This window comes from Mustelus asterias, chromosome 17 (genome assembly GCF_964213995.1).
Source record: "Mustelus asterias chromosome 17, sMusAst1.hap1.1, whole genome shotgun sequence".
Classification (NCBI taxonomy): Eukaryota; Metazoa; Chordata; class Chondrichthyes; order Carcharhiniformes; family Triakidae; genus Mustelus; species Mustelus asterias.
The window spans coordinates 64,136,615-64,154,502 of NC_135817.1; the positions used below are offsets into that span (position 1 = coordinate 64,136,615).

General features: G+C 45.6%; 1 protein-coding gene across 1 annotated transcript in view; it reads right to left on the reverse strand.

Annotated features, from left to right (window-relative positions):
- epha3 (eph receptor A3) overlaps window positions 1-17,888 on the reverse strand; it is a 327,186-nt gene that overhangs the window by 41,248 nt on the left and 268,050 nt on the right. Inside the window, exons 14-15 of the mRNA XM_078232846.1 lie at window positions 6,122-6,271; window positions 1,037-1,230 (exon numbers count right to left, since the gene is read on the reverse strand). Of these exons, the coding sequence (XP_078088972.1) occupies window positions 1,037-1,230; window positions 6,122-6,271 (344 nt within the window). The remainder of the gene's footprint in view (window positions 1-1,036; window positions 1,231-6,121; window positions 6,272-17,888) is intronic.

Sequence of the window (17,888 nt, forward strand, 5' to 3'; positions counted from 1 at the left end):
GCATCGAGGGCTATTCATCCCTAATTGACATACAGTTCCCCTAAATAATTTAGCATAAACAAAAAAACCGTAACTCCTTGCGAATCAGGTGCCACTAATTTCAACCCCTTTTAAAATGCCACACAAGCAGACTGGGAAGCAAGAGCCTATTGTTTGTGGGTTTATTTTACAAAATGCATCACATTCGAATGAATTATCATGTTTGGTCAAGGCTGGGCCTCTGGCACTAAATCACATCGCATCATGCTTCATAAACTGATGTATTACTACACCAGCAGACTGCTTATACACCCAAGGGAGCCCACTTAAAACTAGCTTCATTTATGTATATGCTATAATCCTTAAATCATTTTATTCAAATTACAGCATAAGTAATATCGGAGTCCAGAAAGCAATTTGGCATTTGAGACACAATTTTTTAAATAATATATTAATATTGTTTGAACAGGAACAGAGAAATGCAATAAAATGGCATAGGAGGAGGCCATTCGGTTCATCATGTCTCTGCATGCTGATGTAGGTCTGTGGAGCCTAATCCTACTTCCCAGCTCTCATTCCATAGGTTCCGACATTACAAGCGCACATCCAAATATTTATTAAATTCATTGAAGACCACTCTGGTGTTTTGTAGCTAAAATGAATATATCCTGTATTAACTGGTGGCAGGAAGACAATTGTGGAATTCAGGGAAGGACAGAGGATCTAGCTAAAAAGTTGAATGTGTTTTACGATGGACATGATTTCTCTCATAGCCACCCACCCCTAAGCCCTTGTCCTCCACACAGTTGTACCTCTTTCTTTTTTCAGAATGGATTAAAATGGCGAAAGCATAAGGGGCACAAGTTGCCACTGCATTCAGATTCTAACTGGGTAAATCAAGTGGACGTCAGTCTGGGTGCTATTTAAACGTCATCCATTTAATGGCCAGCACCATTCACCCTTGAGAAGTCCACAACACAATGCATTTTTTTTCTTTTAAAACTGAGTTCATACATGTCTCATTTTCTAAAATAAAAGAAGCAATCCTTTGTGTCACCTTGCTGCAGTATTAGCGATGATCTTCAGGCTGCTGGGGTTCCGAATCAACTTGTCCAGGATGCTGACAATCTGTTCAAACTTAGGCCTGTCGTTCCTGTCCTTCTGCCAACAGTCCAGCATCAGCTGATACAGGGCAGCTGGGCAGTCCATGGGGGGCGGCAGCCGATACCCTTCATCAACCGCTTTAATTACCTGAGTGAGGAATCAATAGAGGAGCGTGAATCGCTGTATCGAAATAGAACATTACCACTCTCAGAAATGTAGTCAGATTCAGCCAGAATGAAAGGGGAAGTTTATCATCAATGTTAACATGATAGCGATGCCTTTGGCATGAAGCAAGGCAATGCTGAAAACAAGGGCTGGTCTGTTAAACCCAGATCAATGAACGTTTTAATACACTCGTGATGGCGCGGTTAACACTGCTGCCTCACAGTGCCAGGGACCTGGGTTCAATGCCGGCCTCGGGTTACTGTCTGTGTGGAGGTTGCACATTCTGCCCGTGTCTGTGTGGGTTTCCTCCGGGTGCTCCGGTTTCCTCTCACAATCCAAAGGGTTAGGTTGATTGGCCATGACTAAATTGACCCTTGTGTCGGGGGGATTAGCAGGGTAAATATGTGGGGTTATGGGGATAGGGCCTGAGTGGGATTGTGGGTCAGTGCAGACTCGATGGGCCGAATGGCCTTCTTCTACACTGTAGGAATTCTATGATTCTATGTTGTATAGGTGCCACAAATCTGAAACTAAATAGAACTACCTGGTGCCGAACCAATAGGAGTAAATCAGGCTTTATCGGATGTAAATTGGGTGACAGCGAATGGCCAAATGTTTCCACCTTTCCTGATTCAATCCAAATAGAAATCAAAGTCAGGAGAGATACAAAACTGACTGCCTTGCTCACTGTTGCCCATCTCACATCATTGAACAACGTCAAGATGATTGCCAATCGCTCTGATCATCATTTAAAATAAAGCCTACAGGAAGGAACATTTGTGCTTAATTTAGATTCGGAGAGAGGAAAAAAATAGAATTTGGATGTAGCCCCAAGGGGCTGCACCTGAAGTTTTAGATTCAGTTCCAAGTCGGATTTTTTTCAATCCACATGATTCAGAGTCTGGATATTTCCGAGCTGATTGCACTTGGACACCGTACAGAAGAATTTAAGCTAAGCCAGGTTTAGTCCAGAGGAGACGTTGGAGCCCATCTCTATCTATCTGCGGAGCTCACAGCTGCTGTCAGCAGTGAAGGAGGGGAGTGGCACTGGGCTGATGTGAATGCCTGATGTGAATCTCCTACTGTTTTCTGTGGAAAATGAAATGCAGCCGGTGCTGAGGAGGGGTAATTTAATACGGTTGGTGCGTACACTGAAGCTGGCCAGCCCTCAGCGTAAACACATACATCCGATTCAGCTCAGGCCATCTTGATGAATGTTTTGCATGTGTGTGTGTGCATGCACACATATATGTTTGTGTTCGCAGAGGGGGTGTATGGAGCCTTTGAGATAACTATTACGTTAAAGGTAGTGTTGGTCGCTGTTACATAGAAGATAGGAGCAGGAGGAGGCCATTTGGCCCTTCGAGCCTGCTCCGCCATTCATTATGGTCATGGCTGATCATCCAACTCAATAGCCTAATCCTGCTTTGTCCTTATTATCTTTGATCCCATTTGCCCCAAGTGCTATATTCAGCCGCATAGCTTGATTAAAGGAACAATGCAGTGGGGAGCTTTGGGACATTTTCAAGGAGCTTTGCAAATTGGTCAGACAAGTAAAGATGAGGTGGAGATAAGTCTCATAAGTGGATGGCATATTATGATTTCCTAACATGCCACAGAGAATCCCTCCTTTGCATTGCCTCCTTTGGTGAAGGGACCCACTGCATTCTGTGCCACTCTGGCTTGTAAATGGGCAGCAGGGGGCCTTCTCTGGGATCAAGGCTGGCTGCTTTTCCTTGATGTGGAGATGCCGGTGTTGGACTGGGGTAAACACAGTAAGAAGTTTAACAACACCAGGTTAAAGTCCGACAGGTTTCACCTGTTAATAATCATAGTAACATTATAACAGGTTTCACCTGTTGGACTTTAACCTGTTGTTGTTAAACTTCTTACTGTGCTTTTCCTTGAACAGCAGTGGTCCCAGGGAGGGGTGGCTGCTGCCAGTATAACACCCAACCTAGACCCAGAATCATCACCGCATACCAGATCACAGATGAATGATGGCAGGAGGATTAACACAGGATGGAAGGGGTCAGAGAGGAGGGGAGTTGGCAGGGAGGGGTGTCTTTAAGCAGGCACCCCTCACACCTGATGCTAGGTTCCTCGATCAAGCACTGAATGTCTTTGAATGAGCTCATGCTGGGCTCTCCACTTGGTAAGTCCCCTGCCCGCTGCTGGGTGAATACCAGTAGCAGGAAGATAAGGCACTAAAGTGAGCATTAATTACCTATTTGAGGGCCTTAGTTGGTGGTAGATAGAAGGCGGTTCTAATGCTTTCTCATCATTAAATTAATAGGGATGGAGGCAAGAAGACAGTGGGGTCTCCACCTGACATCCTCCCATCCCGATTAGAGGTGATCAGGCGATTGAGTTGGATGATCAGCCATGATCATCAGGAATGGCGGAGCAGGCTCAAAGGGCCGAATGGCCTCCTCCTGCTCCTATTTTCTATGTTTCTATGTAAATACCCCTCATCACCATGGGCATTAAATTTCCCCCAAAGTGTCAGGAGCAAGAGGAAACCAGGCAGGTTTCTTAGGGGAGGAAATAAAGAGGAGGCCAGAGAGTGTTACCATGAGAGTAAGAGTGAGATTAGAAGACAAGTTCATTGTAGGGAATGGTAAAAAAGACTTGAGGCAGAGTCGCAATGAGAGAGAGAAAGAGAGATTAAGTAGAGCCATCCGACAGGGCAAAAGGAAAAGGAAACGCGAAGGGAGTTGAGTTGGAAGACAATGAGACAAGACAGTCATGATAGGAATGGAAAATGAGAAGACCAAGTTGAGAAAAAAAGTTAACAATGATAATTTGAAGACCTGGGGGGCAACGGGCAGTGCCAAGGGGCGTGGCCTATTGTGGCTTAGGGGTGATCCATGGGGGTGGAGGGTCCTGCTGCCACGCTGCTTGGGGATCAGTCAGGGCTGGAGAGAGGCCAGGGATTGGGGCAGGCTAGAGGGGGGGTGTGGTCTGCCGGGGGGGGGGGGGGGCCTGCCTCCTGTGGCGGGGCGGATCTGCGGGGTGGGGGTGCCTGCTGGGGGGGGTGGGGGAGGGGTTGGGGATCATTACTGTTGGGTGGGGGGGGGCGGTGCTGGAGGTCAGGGCGATTCAGGGCAGGGGGGTTGTCGGGGCTGGTCTGGGAATGGTCGTGGGGGAGGAGGGGAGGGAGGGTGGAGGGGCAGGCCAGGACTGGCCAGCAGAGTGCAGCCTGACAGTTCGGGGCCACAGCGCATGCGCAGAGTTCCGGAACTGTCGGACTCTGGTGCGAATAGGTCCCACGCCCCTGAGCTTTTAATGATATTCCCGATTGTGACCTCTGCATTGCACAGAATGTGGGAGATTTGGGTCTGAACTCCCACTGAAGAAACAATAGTGAATTACACCATTTCTCCCGCCAATTCAGCACTTAGAATTTTTTTGGGAGAATCACCCCCCTGATTCTTGCAATTGAAAAGGTTAAACATATCAAGATTTGGTTTAATCTGCTATCAAACATTTCTCTTCTGCTAACAAAGAATATGTGAGCTGAGATAGATCCCAGGTTCCCAAGATTATGGTTTGAATTGTAATGAACTCCTAGTTCTGTTTCCCTGCATAACTAATGTGTTTGCTTTTGTGTCCATTATAATAACATATAGGGGTGGCACGGAGGCACAGGGGCACAGTGGCTAGCACTGCTGCCTCACAGCGCCAGGGGCCCGGGTTCAATTCCCAGCTCGGGTCACTGTCTGTGGGGAGTTTGCACATTCTCCCCGTGTCTGCGTGGGTTTCCTCCAGGTGCTCCGGTTTCCTCCCACAGTCCAAAGATGTGCAGATTCAGTTGATTGGCCATGTTAAATTGTCACTTAGTGTCAGGGGACTAGCAGGGTCAATACGTGGAGTTATGGGGACAGGGGCTAGGTGGGATTGAGGTCAGTGCAGACTCGATGGGCCAAATAGCCTCCTTCTGCACTGTAGGGAGTCTATGATTATATATACATGCACCTCAGTGAATCCAGTACGATGCAGACATTAGATTCATGTAAAGAATTTATGACGTTACAATTCTGCTTTGCTGTACCACAGCGCCGTGATGTATTGACAGATGGGGGCATATTTTCAAACCCTTGACCACTACACAATGCATTTGTACTGAATCCTTTCCTCAGGCAGTAAAACACATCTCGTATTTATTTAATGGCACAGTACAACAGTTAAAGCTGCTGAATATTAACTTCCATGTTATTCCATATTGGAATTCTACTGAGATACCCAAGAGGGAATGGTCTACCTGGGTCAGCGCAAAGACAGAGGCCTTTTCACCCCTGTCAAAAACATGAACTTGAAAAAAATTACATGCAATCCAGGAAAATACTTAAACGCAACTTTGACACTGAAGTCTATCCCACTCTGCAGATTTTTCCCAACAACTTGAGACTAGCAATGCAGAATTATAGACATAAACTTATGGTGTGTTATATTAATGGACATGAATTCTGCATACGGTCTTCCCTGCAGGGTACATTGTTCACTGTTAACTAATGTTCAGGCTAGTGCTAACTGCTTTTAAGGATTAACTGTGAGCACATTATTTACTTCCTCAAACGTTACAAGCGTGTATAATTCCCTGATTTTTATTTTTGCATTTGTGATCATTTTTCCTTGGCTTTTTTCGCTGCTGTGGCCTACCGTTGTCCCAATTTACAGTTTTTTCTTTTATCCAAAGTGTCCACGCGAATAAATTGTTTAAACTACTCCTCGCTGCTGCAGGTTTTTTTTTGCATGCCTTCTCTGTTTCTTTTAATGACTCAGAAATGCACGACCACCTGGCATTCCCATGCTTGACTACCTCACCCAGCATGAGTCATCTCCAACAGAACGATTCGCAGAAGATACTCACATCCTGATTGGACATTTCCCAGTAAGGCCTCTCTCCGTACGACATCACCTCCCATAGAACAATCCCGTAACTCCACACGTCACTCGCTGAGGTGAACTTGCGGTATGCGATGGCTTCTGGCGCCGTCCATCGGATGGGGATTTTTCCACCCTGGAAAAGATTTTATTTTAAAAAAAAAAATAACAGTCATGCGTGAGCAGTGCTTTTGGCAACCTTGAGGGAGAAGTAAATCTCTCTTATGGTTGAAGCCAAGACATTGGGTTAAAATTGCATTGAAGAAAATTAGTAACAAACGCGACAATGGATGTCTTTTGTCTGCGAACTTAACCCAGGAATAAATCCATATGGGGGATTAGAAATACACTTGTGGGTAATATTAGCAGAATGATTTAGATCTGATGGGTGGCACACTGGCACAGTGATTAGCACTTGCTGCCTCACAGTGCCAGGGACCTGGGTTCAATTCCTGGCTTGGGTCACTGACTTGTGCACATTCTCCCCATGTCTGCATGGGTTTCCTTCAGGTGCTCCGGTTTCCTCCCACAGGCCAATGATGTGTGGGTTAGCTGGATTGGCTATGCTAAATTGCCCTTTAGTAGCAGGAGGACTAGCTCGGGTAAATGCATGGGGTTATTGGGATATGGCTTGGGTGGGATTGTGGTCAGTGCAGATTCGATGGGTCGAATGTCCTCCTTCCAGACTATATGAATTCCATGCTCTATTCTATGATGGTTTGAAGGCACACCTCTTTATTTCCAGCTCATTAGGCTTATCCATCCTTTCCAGCCAGGGGTGGTATGGTGCCACAGTGGTTAGCATTGCTGCCTCACAGCGCCAGAGACCCGGGCTCGATTCCCAGCTTGGGTCACTGTCTGTGTGGAGTTTGCACATCCTCCCCATGTCTGCGTGGGTTTCCTCCCACAGTCCAAAGCTGTGTAGGTTAGGTGCATTGCCCATGCTAAATTGCCCCCTAATGTCCTGGGTTAGAGGATTAGTGGGTAAATATGTGGGGTTACAGGCCTGGGTGGAATTGTTGATGGTGCAGACTCGATGGGCCGAATGGCTTCCTTCTGCACTGTAGGGTTTCTATGGTTTCTATGATTTCCAGGCCCTTTGTCTGCGAACAAGCTGGGCTTCCCCTTCTTCCAAGGGATGATTGGTGAAGGGGTGGTCCTGTCGGTCATCGAGGTGAGGGAGGGAGTATGAGAAATCGAGTTAGAATACCAGGGTGGTGGGCCACACTCTGACCCAACTTAGCATTCACTGTTTCTGCTGCCATCGATTGGAGAGCGAGAACCCAGGATAGGGGATATTGGTGTTATTCAAATTTAATTGCTGCACAGTTGATTTTTGCCACTTTTGTACAAAGTCACCTGAAACGTTTTTGTTGCTGCCAGCCCTGTGGTAGTCTGCACAATTTACAGAGCCCCCAAAGCTGCTGGCCCCCATCAAAACTTCCTGATATGTAAAGGCGAGCACTTAACAAGTTCCTTAATTAGATAAATGCAGCCAATCAACAATGTGCGTCTGGTGATTGTCCCTTTAAGGGCAACACAGCAGAAGAGGGTCACCTGGCTTGGGGGGGGTACAGTTGAGACTGAAAGTGGGTAATCACAGCACAGGGTGGAGTCCTCTCTTAGGCAGAAGACATCTAGAAGACATGTAGGGACTGGGGCAGCCGGTGGGCTACTCCAAGTCAGTCGGAGGCTGTCGGCCTCCGTACAGTTTTTCCTTGTTAATAAATACTCTTGTATTGTAAGACCAGGAGAATCACCAAATGGTGATGCTAGGCTTTAAAGCAGTGGTGGGTAACCCACTGGTTCACATGAGAGGCCCTCCTTCATCTTAGTGGGCCGCAAGATTGAAATCAGGCTTGTTCGCTAACCATGACCCCATAAATCAGATTAAACGCACTTAATCCAAAGATTTGTGGGTTAGGTTGATTGGCCATGCTAAATTGGCCCCTAGTGTCAGGGGGATTAGCATGGTAAATACGTGGAGTTACGGAGATAGGCCTCAGTGGGTTTGTCATTGGTCCAGCTTGATGGGCTGTATGGCCTCCTTCTGTACTGTAGGGATTCTATGATTCTATGAATATACAGCCAATATTTCTTACAAAACAGGGGCGGCACGGTGGCACAGTGATTAGCACTGCTGCCCCACAGTGTCAGGGACCTGGGTTAGATTACCGGCTTGGGTCACTCTCTGTGCGGAGTTTGCACATTCCCCCCGTGTCTGCATGGGGTTTCATCCGGGTGCTCCGGTTTCCTCCCACAGTACAAAAATGTGCGGGTTAGATGGATTGGCCATGCTAAACTGCCCCTTAGGATCAGGGGGATTAGCTTGGGTAAATGCTTGGGGTTATGGGGATAGTACCTTGGTGGGATTGTGGTCGGTGCAGACTTGATGGGCCGAATGGCCTCTTTCTGCCTTGTCAGATTCTATGAACATGCTTAATCATTTATATATTAATAGAACTATCAACTAGAAATGGTAAAAATAAAAGAAATATTTACACTTCGAATGCAGAGGGAGCGTATGGCTCTCATAGTCAATGATGCGTGCAATCAGCACGCAACCCACCTCTCTTCCCTTGCGTTAGATGCATATCACTTCAGTCATACCGGAAGGAAAATAAAACTACACGGATGGAAGTCAGAGGAATGTGGTAACCCTGCACCTGGGCAACGGTCCACAAAATGTCTTGTGGGCCGCACCCAGAGCTCAGATGGATCGCACGTGGCCCCCGGGTCACAGGTTGCCCGCCAGTGCTCCAAAGCGTGTAAACTGATAGAGGTATTGATGACTCGGTGGAGACAGACATTTACAGATTGGCAGTCCTGGGGAAGAACGAGTTTGTGTAATTAAATTCTTCTTGAGGCAAACACCCCAGCCTGATATTTGTGTGGAGAATCCTCTGCCAACTCTCAAAAGGAGAAGATAAAATCACAATCGAACAAGGAAAACACAGCTGGATGTCAAACTGACAAAATCAATTTGAATATTTTACAGATCTGTCAACTATTTATTTCCCCTTCAGAAGCAGTTTATTCCTCTTTATTACTGCTCCTCAAAGGATTTGATCCAAGTTTAAACAGAACCACTATTTTACATAGTAATTAGCTGCAAGGCACTATTCAAATCAGAATGTTATAATCAGCTGCTTGCTTTGCTTGTTATAGTTTTAACCCATAGACTGCAGGTTCAAAGGAAGGGCCTGTTTATTGGGTCAAACATTTTTTTTTAAGCTATTCGTTTGCACATTATTAGGCTAATGTTAATATTAGTAAGAAAGGGGTTCAAATGCTGGGGTAGATCTCTTACAGTAACCTGAGCCCTAAACTATAAAAATAAATGCTGAGAACAATTTAAAGTGAGAGGGGAGAGATACAAAAGGGTCCAGAGGGGCAATTTTTTCACACAGAGGGTGGTGAGTGTCTGGAACAAGCTGCCAGAGGTAGTAGTAGAGGCGGGTACAATTTTGTCTTTTAAAAAGCATTTAGGCAGTTACATGGGTAGGATGGGTAGAGAGGGATATGGGCCAAATGCGGGCAATTGGAACTAGTTTAATTGTTTAAAAAGAAGGGGTGGCATGGACACGTTGGGCTGAAGGGTCTGTTTCTATGCTGTAAACCTCTATGACTCTATGGGCCTGATCTTATCATTTTGATTCTAAGTGCTGAAACTGGGAGTGTTTCAGATCTGACTTTTAGACCCGTTCTCCGGCACCCCCATATGCACTCTGCCTGAAAAAGAAGCAGTGATTCTGAATCGCGCTGCAGAAACCTGTGGGTGGGGCTTAACATGTCCGAAACCCTACAGCTCCGATCAGCGCCTCCAACTGCACATGCACAGCAAACAAAATAGATAAACGCTCCCCTGCCACATCGCTCCCAGGCCCGATAATGCCTCCCCCTGACCCCCACAGACATTGCCCCACTCTCACAACATAACTGTCCCCCTTATCTCCCCACGCCCCAGCTACCCAGACCGATCGCGGCCCCCTTCCCCACCACTGATCGCACGCAGAGTGGCAGCAGACCCCCCTCCCACCCCACCCCCCCCCCCCCAACTGATCGCACCCAGAGTGGCAGCGGACACCCCCACTGATCGCAGAATGGCAGTGGACCCCCTGCCCCCCCACCAGAGAGTGATGTTACCCGCCTCCCTCCCCCCCACCCAGAGAGCCATCTGATCTGCCGACCCCCCCCTCCCCCTCCCCTGCCACCACCGATCTGAGTCAGAGAGTCGCTGGAACCTCTGAACTTACCTCCTCAAAAGCTGGAGTGCCTGAATCGGACCTTTGCGGACCATGTCTGTTTCGCACTGAATCTAGATGGGCGAACGCAGTGGTGAAGGGGGAAATGCCAGTAAGTTTGGGCGTCCAGCCCATTAAGTCAATTTAAATACATGCAAATGCATTTAAATTGCCATCATGCCTGTTTCGGATGCGGTCCCAATTGCGGCCATTTTAGGCGCTTGGTGAAGGGGGAACGGGCACGGAGGCGGTCGCGGATCGCGCTACTCGCCTCATGCCTGACCTTACAAAGTTTTCGTGCCGGAAAACGGGAGCAACTTGATGGTAAAATCGGGCCCTATGACTCTAATTTCAATAAAAGTTGATTTTTATAAATGAGGCATATCCTTATCGCTTCCTATTTTCATTTCCCCCAATCGTTCTCTATTTGTTATTGTTTCAACTTTGTTATTTTTCTTCCTATTTTACTTGCCCCTTTTTGCACCACCCTGCACCCCCCCACAAAAAAATCATAAAGGTTTTCATTTCATTACAAGCCAGGGAAAGATATGTTTATCCCAGGGAGTGGTGAAACGGTAAGGGAATCACAGGACGGAGCGACTTGTAAAGATGAGGATGGGATTTCAGGAGCAGCAATGGATCAGGCACATCTGCTATAATGATCCTTTAGTACTCCTCAAGCAGCTAATGAGGCACCTAACCACAATAAGTGTCAAAAACCTCAGTACCCCAGCTGTGAAATATGGATCGGTTGAAGACTGCGCCTGGCCATGAGGATGTTAAAAGAAAATAATTCAGTGGCAATGTCCTCGAGGTGCGGGTGAGCATGATAATGGATTGGAGCACATGCATTATCAGTGGAAGAAGACAGGTCTTTATTAGGCAGATAGGAAGCGGTTCATCGTTGGCATGGTCAGTGCCATGCAGAGCATTTGGTTCCCGAAGAATGTGCAGGTTACGTGGATTGGCCATGCTAAATTGCCCCTTAGTGTCCCAAGGTGTATAGGTTAGAGGCATCAGTGAGGAAAACATGGGGTTACGGGATAGGACCCATGTAGAATGGTCTGTCGGTGCAAACTCAATGAGCCGAAAGGCCTCCTTCTGCACTGTTGGGTTTCTATGATTCTATGAGAAGGTGCATGACAAGGGGCGGCATGATGGCGCAGTGGTTAGCACTGCTGCCTCACAGCTCCAGGGACCCGGATTCAATTCTGACCTCGGGTCACTGTCTTGTTCTCCCCGTGTCTGTGTGCATTTCTTCCATGTGCTCTGGTTTCCACCCACATTCCAAAGATGTGCAGGTTAGGTGGATTGGCCATGTTAAATTGTCCCCGAGTGTCCCAAGATGTGTAGGTTAGGGGGAATTAGTGGGGCAAATACATGGGGTACGGGGATAGGGTCTGGGTGGGATACTGTATTGGAGAGTCGGTGCAGACTTGATGGACCGAATGGCCTCCTTGTGTATCCGTAGTGATTCTATGACATCAGTTATTGATTTCAAACAAGCATAAAAAGTCAGGTAAATGACGATACAATATCCAAGTGACCAAATGTGTTTCTAATATGACAAAGCAAACAGAACTGATGGATAACTAATCACCTGAACATCAACCATCTTGAAGGTGTGAGCAAATCAGAAACACAGAGGATGACAATACAAGGAATAGGAGCAGGATTAAACCTTATGGTCTGTTGAGCCTTCTCTGTCATTCAGTAACACCATGACTGATCTTGAGCTTCATTTTCATTTACCCGCCCACTCCTTATATCCCTTAATTTACTGAGAGATCTAAAATCAGTCCAGTCCAGTCTTAAATACATTTAGTGATGGAGCATTCGCAAATCCTGTGGGATAGAGAATTCCAAAGATTCACAACGCTTTGAGTGAAGTAATTTCTCCTTATCTCGGTCCTAAATGTGTGGCGCCGCTTTGGGGATAGCAATTCATGATGAACCGCACGGACAATATTGAGGAACGCGTAATCGCAGTGTCCAGGAGACTGTGAGCTTTGTTCAGATTGATCATTCCATGAGCCCTGAAGAGGGGTACTTTTTGAAGAGGTTTTTGAATGGCTGTTTGTTTATTTTGACAGTTTTATGTCCACTTAAGAAGAATAAGGGCGGGATTTTCTGTCTCTGGAGTCAATGGACCTTTTGGCTGGGATATTGCATCCACTGTGGCAGGATCCACCACGCTTGGGCCAGAAAATTCTAACCCTTGTTTCTTCCAGTGGAGTTCCAATGGCGTGTATTTCATAGAAATCATAGAAACCCTACAGTGCAGAAAGAGGCCATTCGGCCCATCGAGTCTGCACCGACCACAATCCCACCCAGGCCCAATCCCCATATCCCCACATATTTTACCCGCTAATCCCTCTAACCTACGCATCCCAGGACACTAAGGGGCAATTTAGCATGGCCAATTAACCTAACCCGCACATCTTTGGACATTTGAGAATGAGATGATGGCCAGAGTTCTCTGGCCGTTCACATCCCATTGCCCCTGCAACAAGGACAGAGAATTGGGTGCTCAGCTAAATCTCCATTCACTGCCGCAGGGCCAGAGAATCCCACTGGTGCGAACGGCCGGAGAATTCCAACATCGAGTTTTTGAAGGGATTTTGAATGACTATATGTTTATTTTGACAATTTTATAATCACTTCAAAGGATTAAGGTTTTTTCAAGTGGAACTTGTATGGTTGTATGTTCAATTGACAATTTTCTCAGCTCCCTAAGAGGATTAGTTTCTTTGAAGAGGTCTTCGAGTGGATGTTTGCTTATTTTGACAGTTTCATGAGCATCGCAATGACTTCCTGATGGCTTCAAGACTCAAATAGGGCTTGAGCTCAATAGGGTTTGAGCTCTGTCCATGGTGGATTCTGGGTGTGTGGGCATGGGAAGGTACGGAGGATGCATGGAGGGGTTCAAAGGAGCATGAGGATGGGTGAGGGATGGATGGCAGTGAGGCATAAGTGCTTAACGTTCATGGACAGAACTAGGCCAATGTTCCAGTGAATGGTTGTGGGCCTTCTAACCTGCCTGCCTCAGCAACTGTGCATCTCCATTCCCAATCTGGGTTTGCTTTGGTAGGGGGCAGACTCAACTCCAGCCCATCCTACCATGAAGAACGTGTGGGTGGAAATTGTTGGGCAGGAGGCAGGAATATTTCCTCTTGTTGGAGAATCTAGAACTGGGGTTCACTGTTTAAAAATAAGAGACCGCTCATTTAAGACGTAAATGAGGAGAAATGTTTCCTCAGAGGATCATGAATCTCTTCATCTCCATCTTAAATGAGCAACCCCTTATTTTTAAACAGTGATCCCTAGTTCTAGATTCTCCCGCAAAAGGAAATATTCTCGCCACATTCTCCCTGTCAATACCCCTCAGGATCTTAAAGATTTTGATCAAGTTGCCTCTTACTCTTCTAAACTCTATTGGAGGGCCGAAGGGCCTGTTTCCTGTGCTGTGCTGTTCTTTGTTCTAGCAATACAAATCTAACCTCTCCAACCTTTCCTTATAAGACAATCCACCCATTCCTAGTATTAGTCAACCTTCTCGGAACTGCTTCTCGTGCACTTACATCATTCCTTAAACAAGGAGGCCAGTACTGTACACAATACTCCAGTTGTGGGTTTACCAATGCCTTGTACAACTGAAGCATATCCTCCCTACTTTTGTAATCAGTTCCCCTCACAATAAATAATAGCATTCTATTGGTTTTCCTTCTTCTTGGGAACACAGGAATATTTCAACATTATTTACTTGTTCATTGTCCTCTTTCCTCTATTTCAGAAGTGAAAAGAACTTACACAAACCAAACAGGTTTTCTTTGTTTAAAGCCTGCTCTGTAAGACTTTTCCTCAGCTAATCAAAAGCTCAAAAGTCAGAGGCTAGGTCTGATAATATCAACCATGTAATCAGCTCAACCTTCAAGTGTAACAAGCTGACATAACCCATCAGTTGAGAGAATAGATTGGAGAAGTCGGGACTCTTTCCCTTGGAGAAAAGAAGGCTGAGGGGAGATTTAATAGAGGTATTCAAAATCATGAGAGGTCTGGACAGGTTAGATAGGGAGAAACCTCTCACTGACAGAGAGATCGAGAACCAGAGGGCACAGATTTAAGAGAATTGGTAAAAGAAGCAAAAGCGATAGGGGAACAAAATAATTCAAGTGGCGAGTGGTTCAGGTCTGGAATGCATTGCTTGAGAGCATGGTGGAGGCAGGTTCAATTGGGACATTAAATGTTAGGAATGGGTTAACTGCAACATTCCACTTCAGACTTAATTTGTATATTAATTTTTAAATAATATTCACCGGGATTATGTAAAGGGTTTGCAGGTGGCACTGGGTGTTGGGTGTATGTGCAGTTGTAAAAGAGAATAAAGTGAGTTTGTGAAGAAGCTGGACTTGCATCATCTTTTATTATTGGATCACAACTGAGAGGCTTAACATTCAAGAGGGCATTAGATGGTTACTTGAAAAAAAGCAATATGCAGAGTACGGCAGGGGATGGTACTAGGTGAAATGCTCATCCAGAGAACTGGTACAGACATGATGGGCCGAATGGTCACCTTCTGCACTGTAACTATTCTGTGATTCTGTGAAAATCAAGAAGGGGTGTTGACCTAGGAGTAAGTAGCCCAGACCTTAAAGCCACTCAGACAAGTAAATTAATCTCTGGAAAGGATTGGTCTGATTTGGGAGAAAAAACTTGACTTTAGACTGCCATTGTTATAATAGCTCAAACGGAAGGAATAATAAGGAGTCAACACGACAGAAATAAATCAAAGTGCTAATGATTGTCATCACCTTCTTCACCAGTGCTAACTACACTCCAGATGTCATCGTACTCCGATTCAGTTTTTTTTGTTTCACCATAACTTTGTTTTGTGCTTTGAAAGTTTGAAAGTCTCAGTTCAGTTCCAGCAATTAAAACTCCATCAAACAGCAGACATATGAAATTCCATTCAATGCTATTGGAATTGAAGTATCTGTTAACGGTATCACGCAGAGTGATTTCAACTCGTGAGTGGCATCAGACAAAGTTGCAATTAGAGGCAATTATAGTGAAGACAAGCACCTTGAAAAAGTGATCTTGCTGGCTGCTAAGAATATTTGGAGATGTTATTGGTGTGATGCTATCAATGCCTTGCTGTGGTCTATGTCCAAATGGAGTGCTAATTGGTTAAATATGTTAAAATGACAGGTTTGGAACAGCGTGTGTATCACTCCAGCTTATCCAGAAGCTTCAAATCTTTCTGTCTGTATTTTACAGCAGCATGGGGTTATTTTACCAGAAAGTTCTCTGTGGCAAATATGACAGCAATGGATTTCAAGTCTCAAGCATCTTCAACTTTTTCAATCAAAACTAAACAATCTGAACTGTTTTGGGGTTTTCTTTTGTACATTTTTAAATTATACAGCACGGTGGCACAGTGGTTAGCACTGCTGCCTAACAGCACTACAGACCCAGGTTCGATTCCAGCATTGGGTGACTGTCTGTGTGGAGTTTGCATACAGTTTCCCCCATGTCAGCGTGGGCCCAAAGATGTACAGGTTAGGTGAATTGGTCATGCTAAATTGCCCTTTAGTGTCCAAAGATGTACAGGTTAGGTGAATTGGTCATGCTAAATTGCCCTTTAGTGTCCAAAGATGTACAGGTTAGGTGGATTAGCCGTGCTAAATTGCCTTTCAGTGTCCAAAAATGTGCAGGTTAGGTGGATTGTCAATGGTAAATTGCCTTTTAGTGTCCCAAGATGTGCAGATTAGGTAAACTAGCCATGGTAAATACGCAGGGTTATGGGCAGGGCTGGGGTGTGATGGTCTTTTGGAGACTGGGTGCGGACTCGGTTGTCTGAACTGTTTCTTCTGCATTGGAGGGCTTCTATGCTTCTATAGTAAGATCCACTGCTCTCCTGATAGCTCTTTGTATTTTCATGTGTAATTCTGACAGGGTTGTATTCCATAAACCTGATATGGGGAAGTGATAGGATAAGAAAATAACACAAGAAATATTTCAATCATGTGCAAGCTGCAGTTTATTTATGGTCAAGCCGCAGTTACACAGGAAATTAATAGCTTGCTGTTGTATTAATATAACCATTTTTTTCTGTACTGCTTTGTTTAATATTGCAAGGTAGCAGGCAGCAACCTGAGAGCTCTCACTGCGTGAATGCACTGTTTTCATCAAAAATTATACTCTTATTCATCGGTCCAACTTTGATACAAGAGTAAGGACAATTGAGTCACGTGTGAACAGAGCCAAATTGCAAAACCGAGCAAGGCAATAATGAGGCACAAGGCAACTGTTAGCGCTTTACACAAAGTCAATTAACAACTTAGAGTGGCACGGTGGCAAATGGTTAGCACTGCTGCCTCACATATCAGGGACCCGGGTTCGAGTCCGGCCTCAGGTGCCTGTCTGTGTGGAGTCTGCAGCTTCTCCCCGTGTCTGCATGGATTTCCACCAGGTGCTTCGGTTTCTTCCTACACTCCAAAGGTGTGCAGGTAACGCGGATTGGTCATGCTAAATCGCCCCTTCAGGGTAAATGCGCGGTGTTACAGGGATAGGGCCTGGGTGGGATTGTTGTAGGTAAAGGCTCGACAGGCCAAATGGTCTCCTTCTGTACAGGAGGGATTCTATGAAATCTTGAACCCTGAACTGTAACATTTGATCAATGTTATTGATACAGGCATCTGACTAGCTGTGCTAGCTTCTTAGACTGGCTATCTTTGCCGTACTTACCCTGTGCATCCTGCATAAATGTTCAGCATCTCATCTGAAAGCTTGCATAATGATTGTAAAGAGACTGCACCATCTTGCAAAATCTCCTCTGGGGAAGATTCTACCTTCCGACTTTAAAAATATATTGTAAGGCTTTGCTGAATCAAATTCTCAGGAGAATCTTCCTCGGAAGGGCTGTATCCAATGCAGTGCATCACTCTAACAATCATTTATCTAATATTAATGGTTGTGGTCCTTTTCAAATGGGTGATTTGGACAAAAAAAGTTCAATCTGCAATCCCATGTGCACTAACAAAGGCTGACAACTACTGCTAGTAATGTTCCAACACAACACGTTTGTATGACTTTCCTCTCTGCCTGTATTTTACCCAGTTTTCAATGAAATAATGGACCTTATGAACACATCAGGGGGGAGTCTTCCAGGCCACTGGGAGACTGAAATTCCCTCCCTAACAGAACTGTGGGTGTACACCTGTGGGACTGCAGCAGCTCACCATCACCTTCTGAAGGGCAACTAGGGATGGGCAATAAATGCTGGCCTAGCCAGCGACACCCTCATCCTGTAAAACCGATATAAAGAAGACAGGTTTGAAGCAGGAAAAGGAGCAAATTCCAAGAATCATAACGTTTTCAAAATTATTTTTCACAGGATGTGGGTGTCGCTGGCTGGAGCAGCATTTATTGCCCTTGCTTAACTGGCTTCCACCTCAGAGGGCATTTGAGAGTCACATGTAGACCAGACCAGGTAAGATTTCCTTCCCT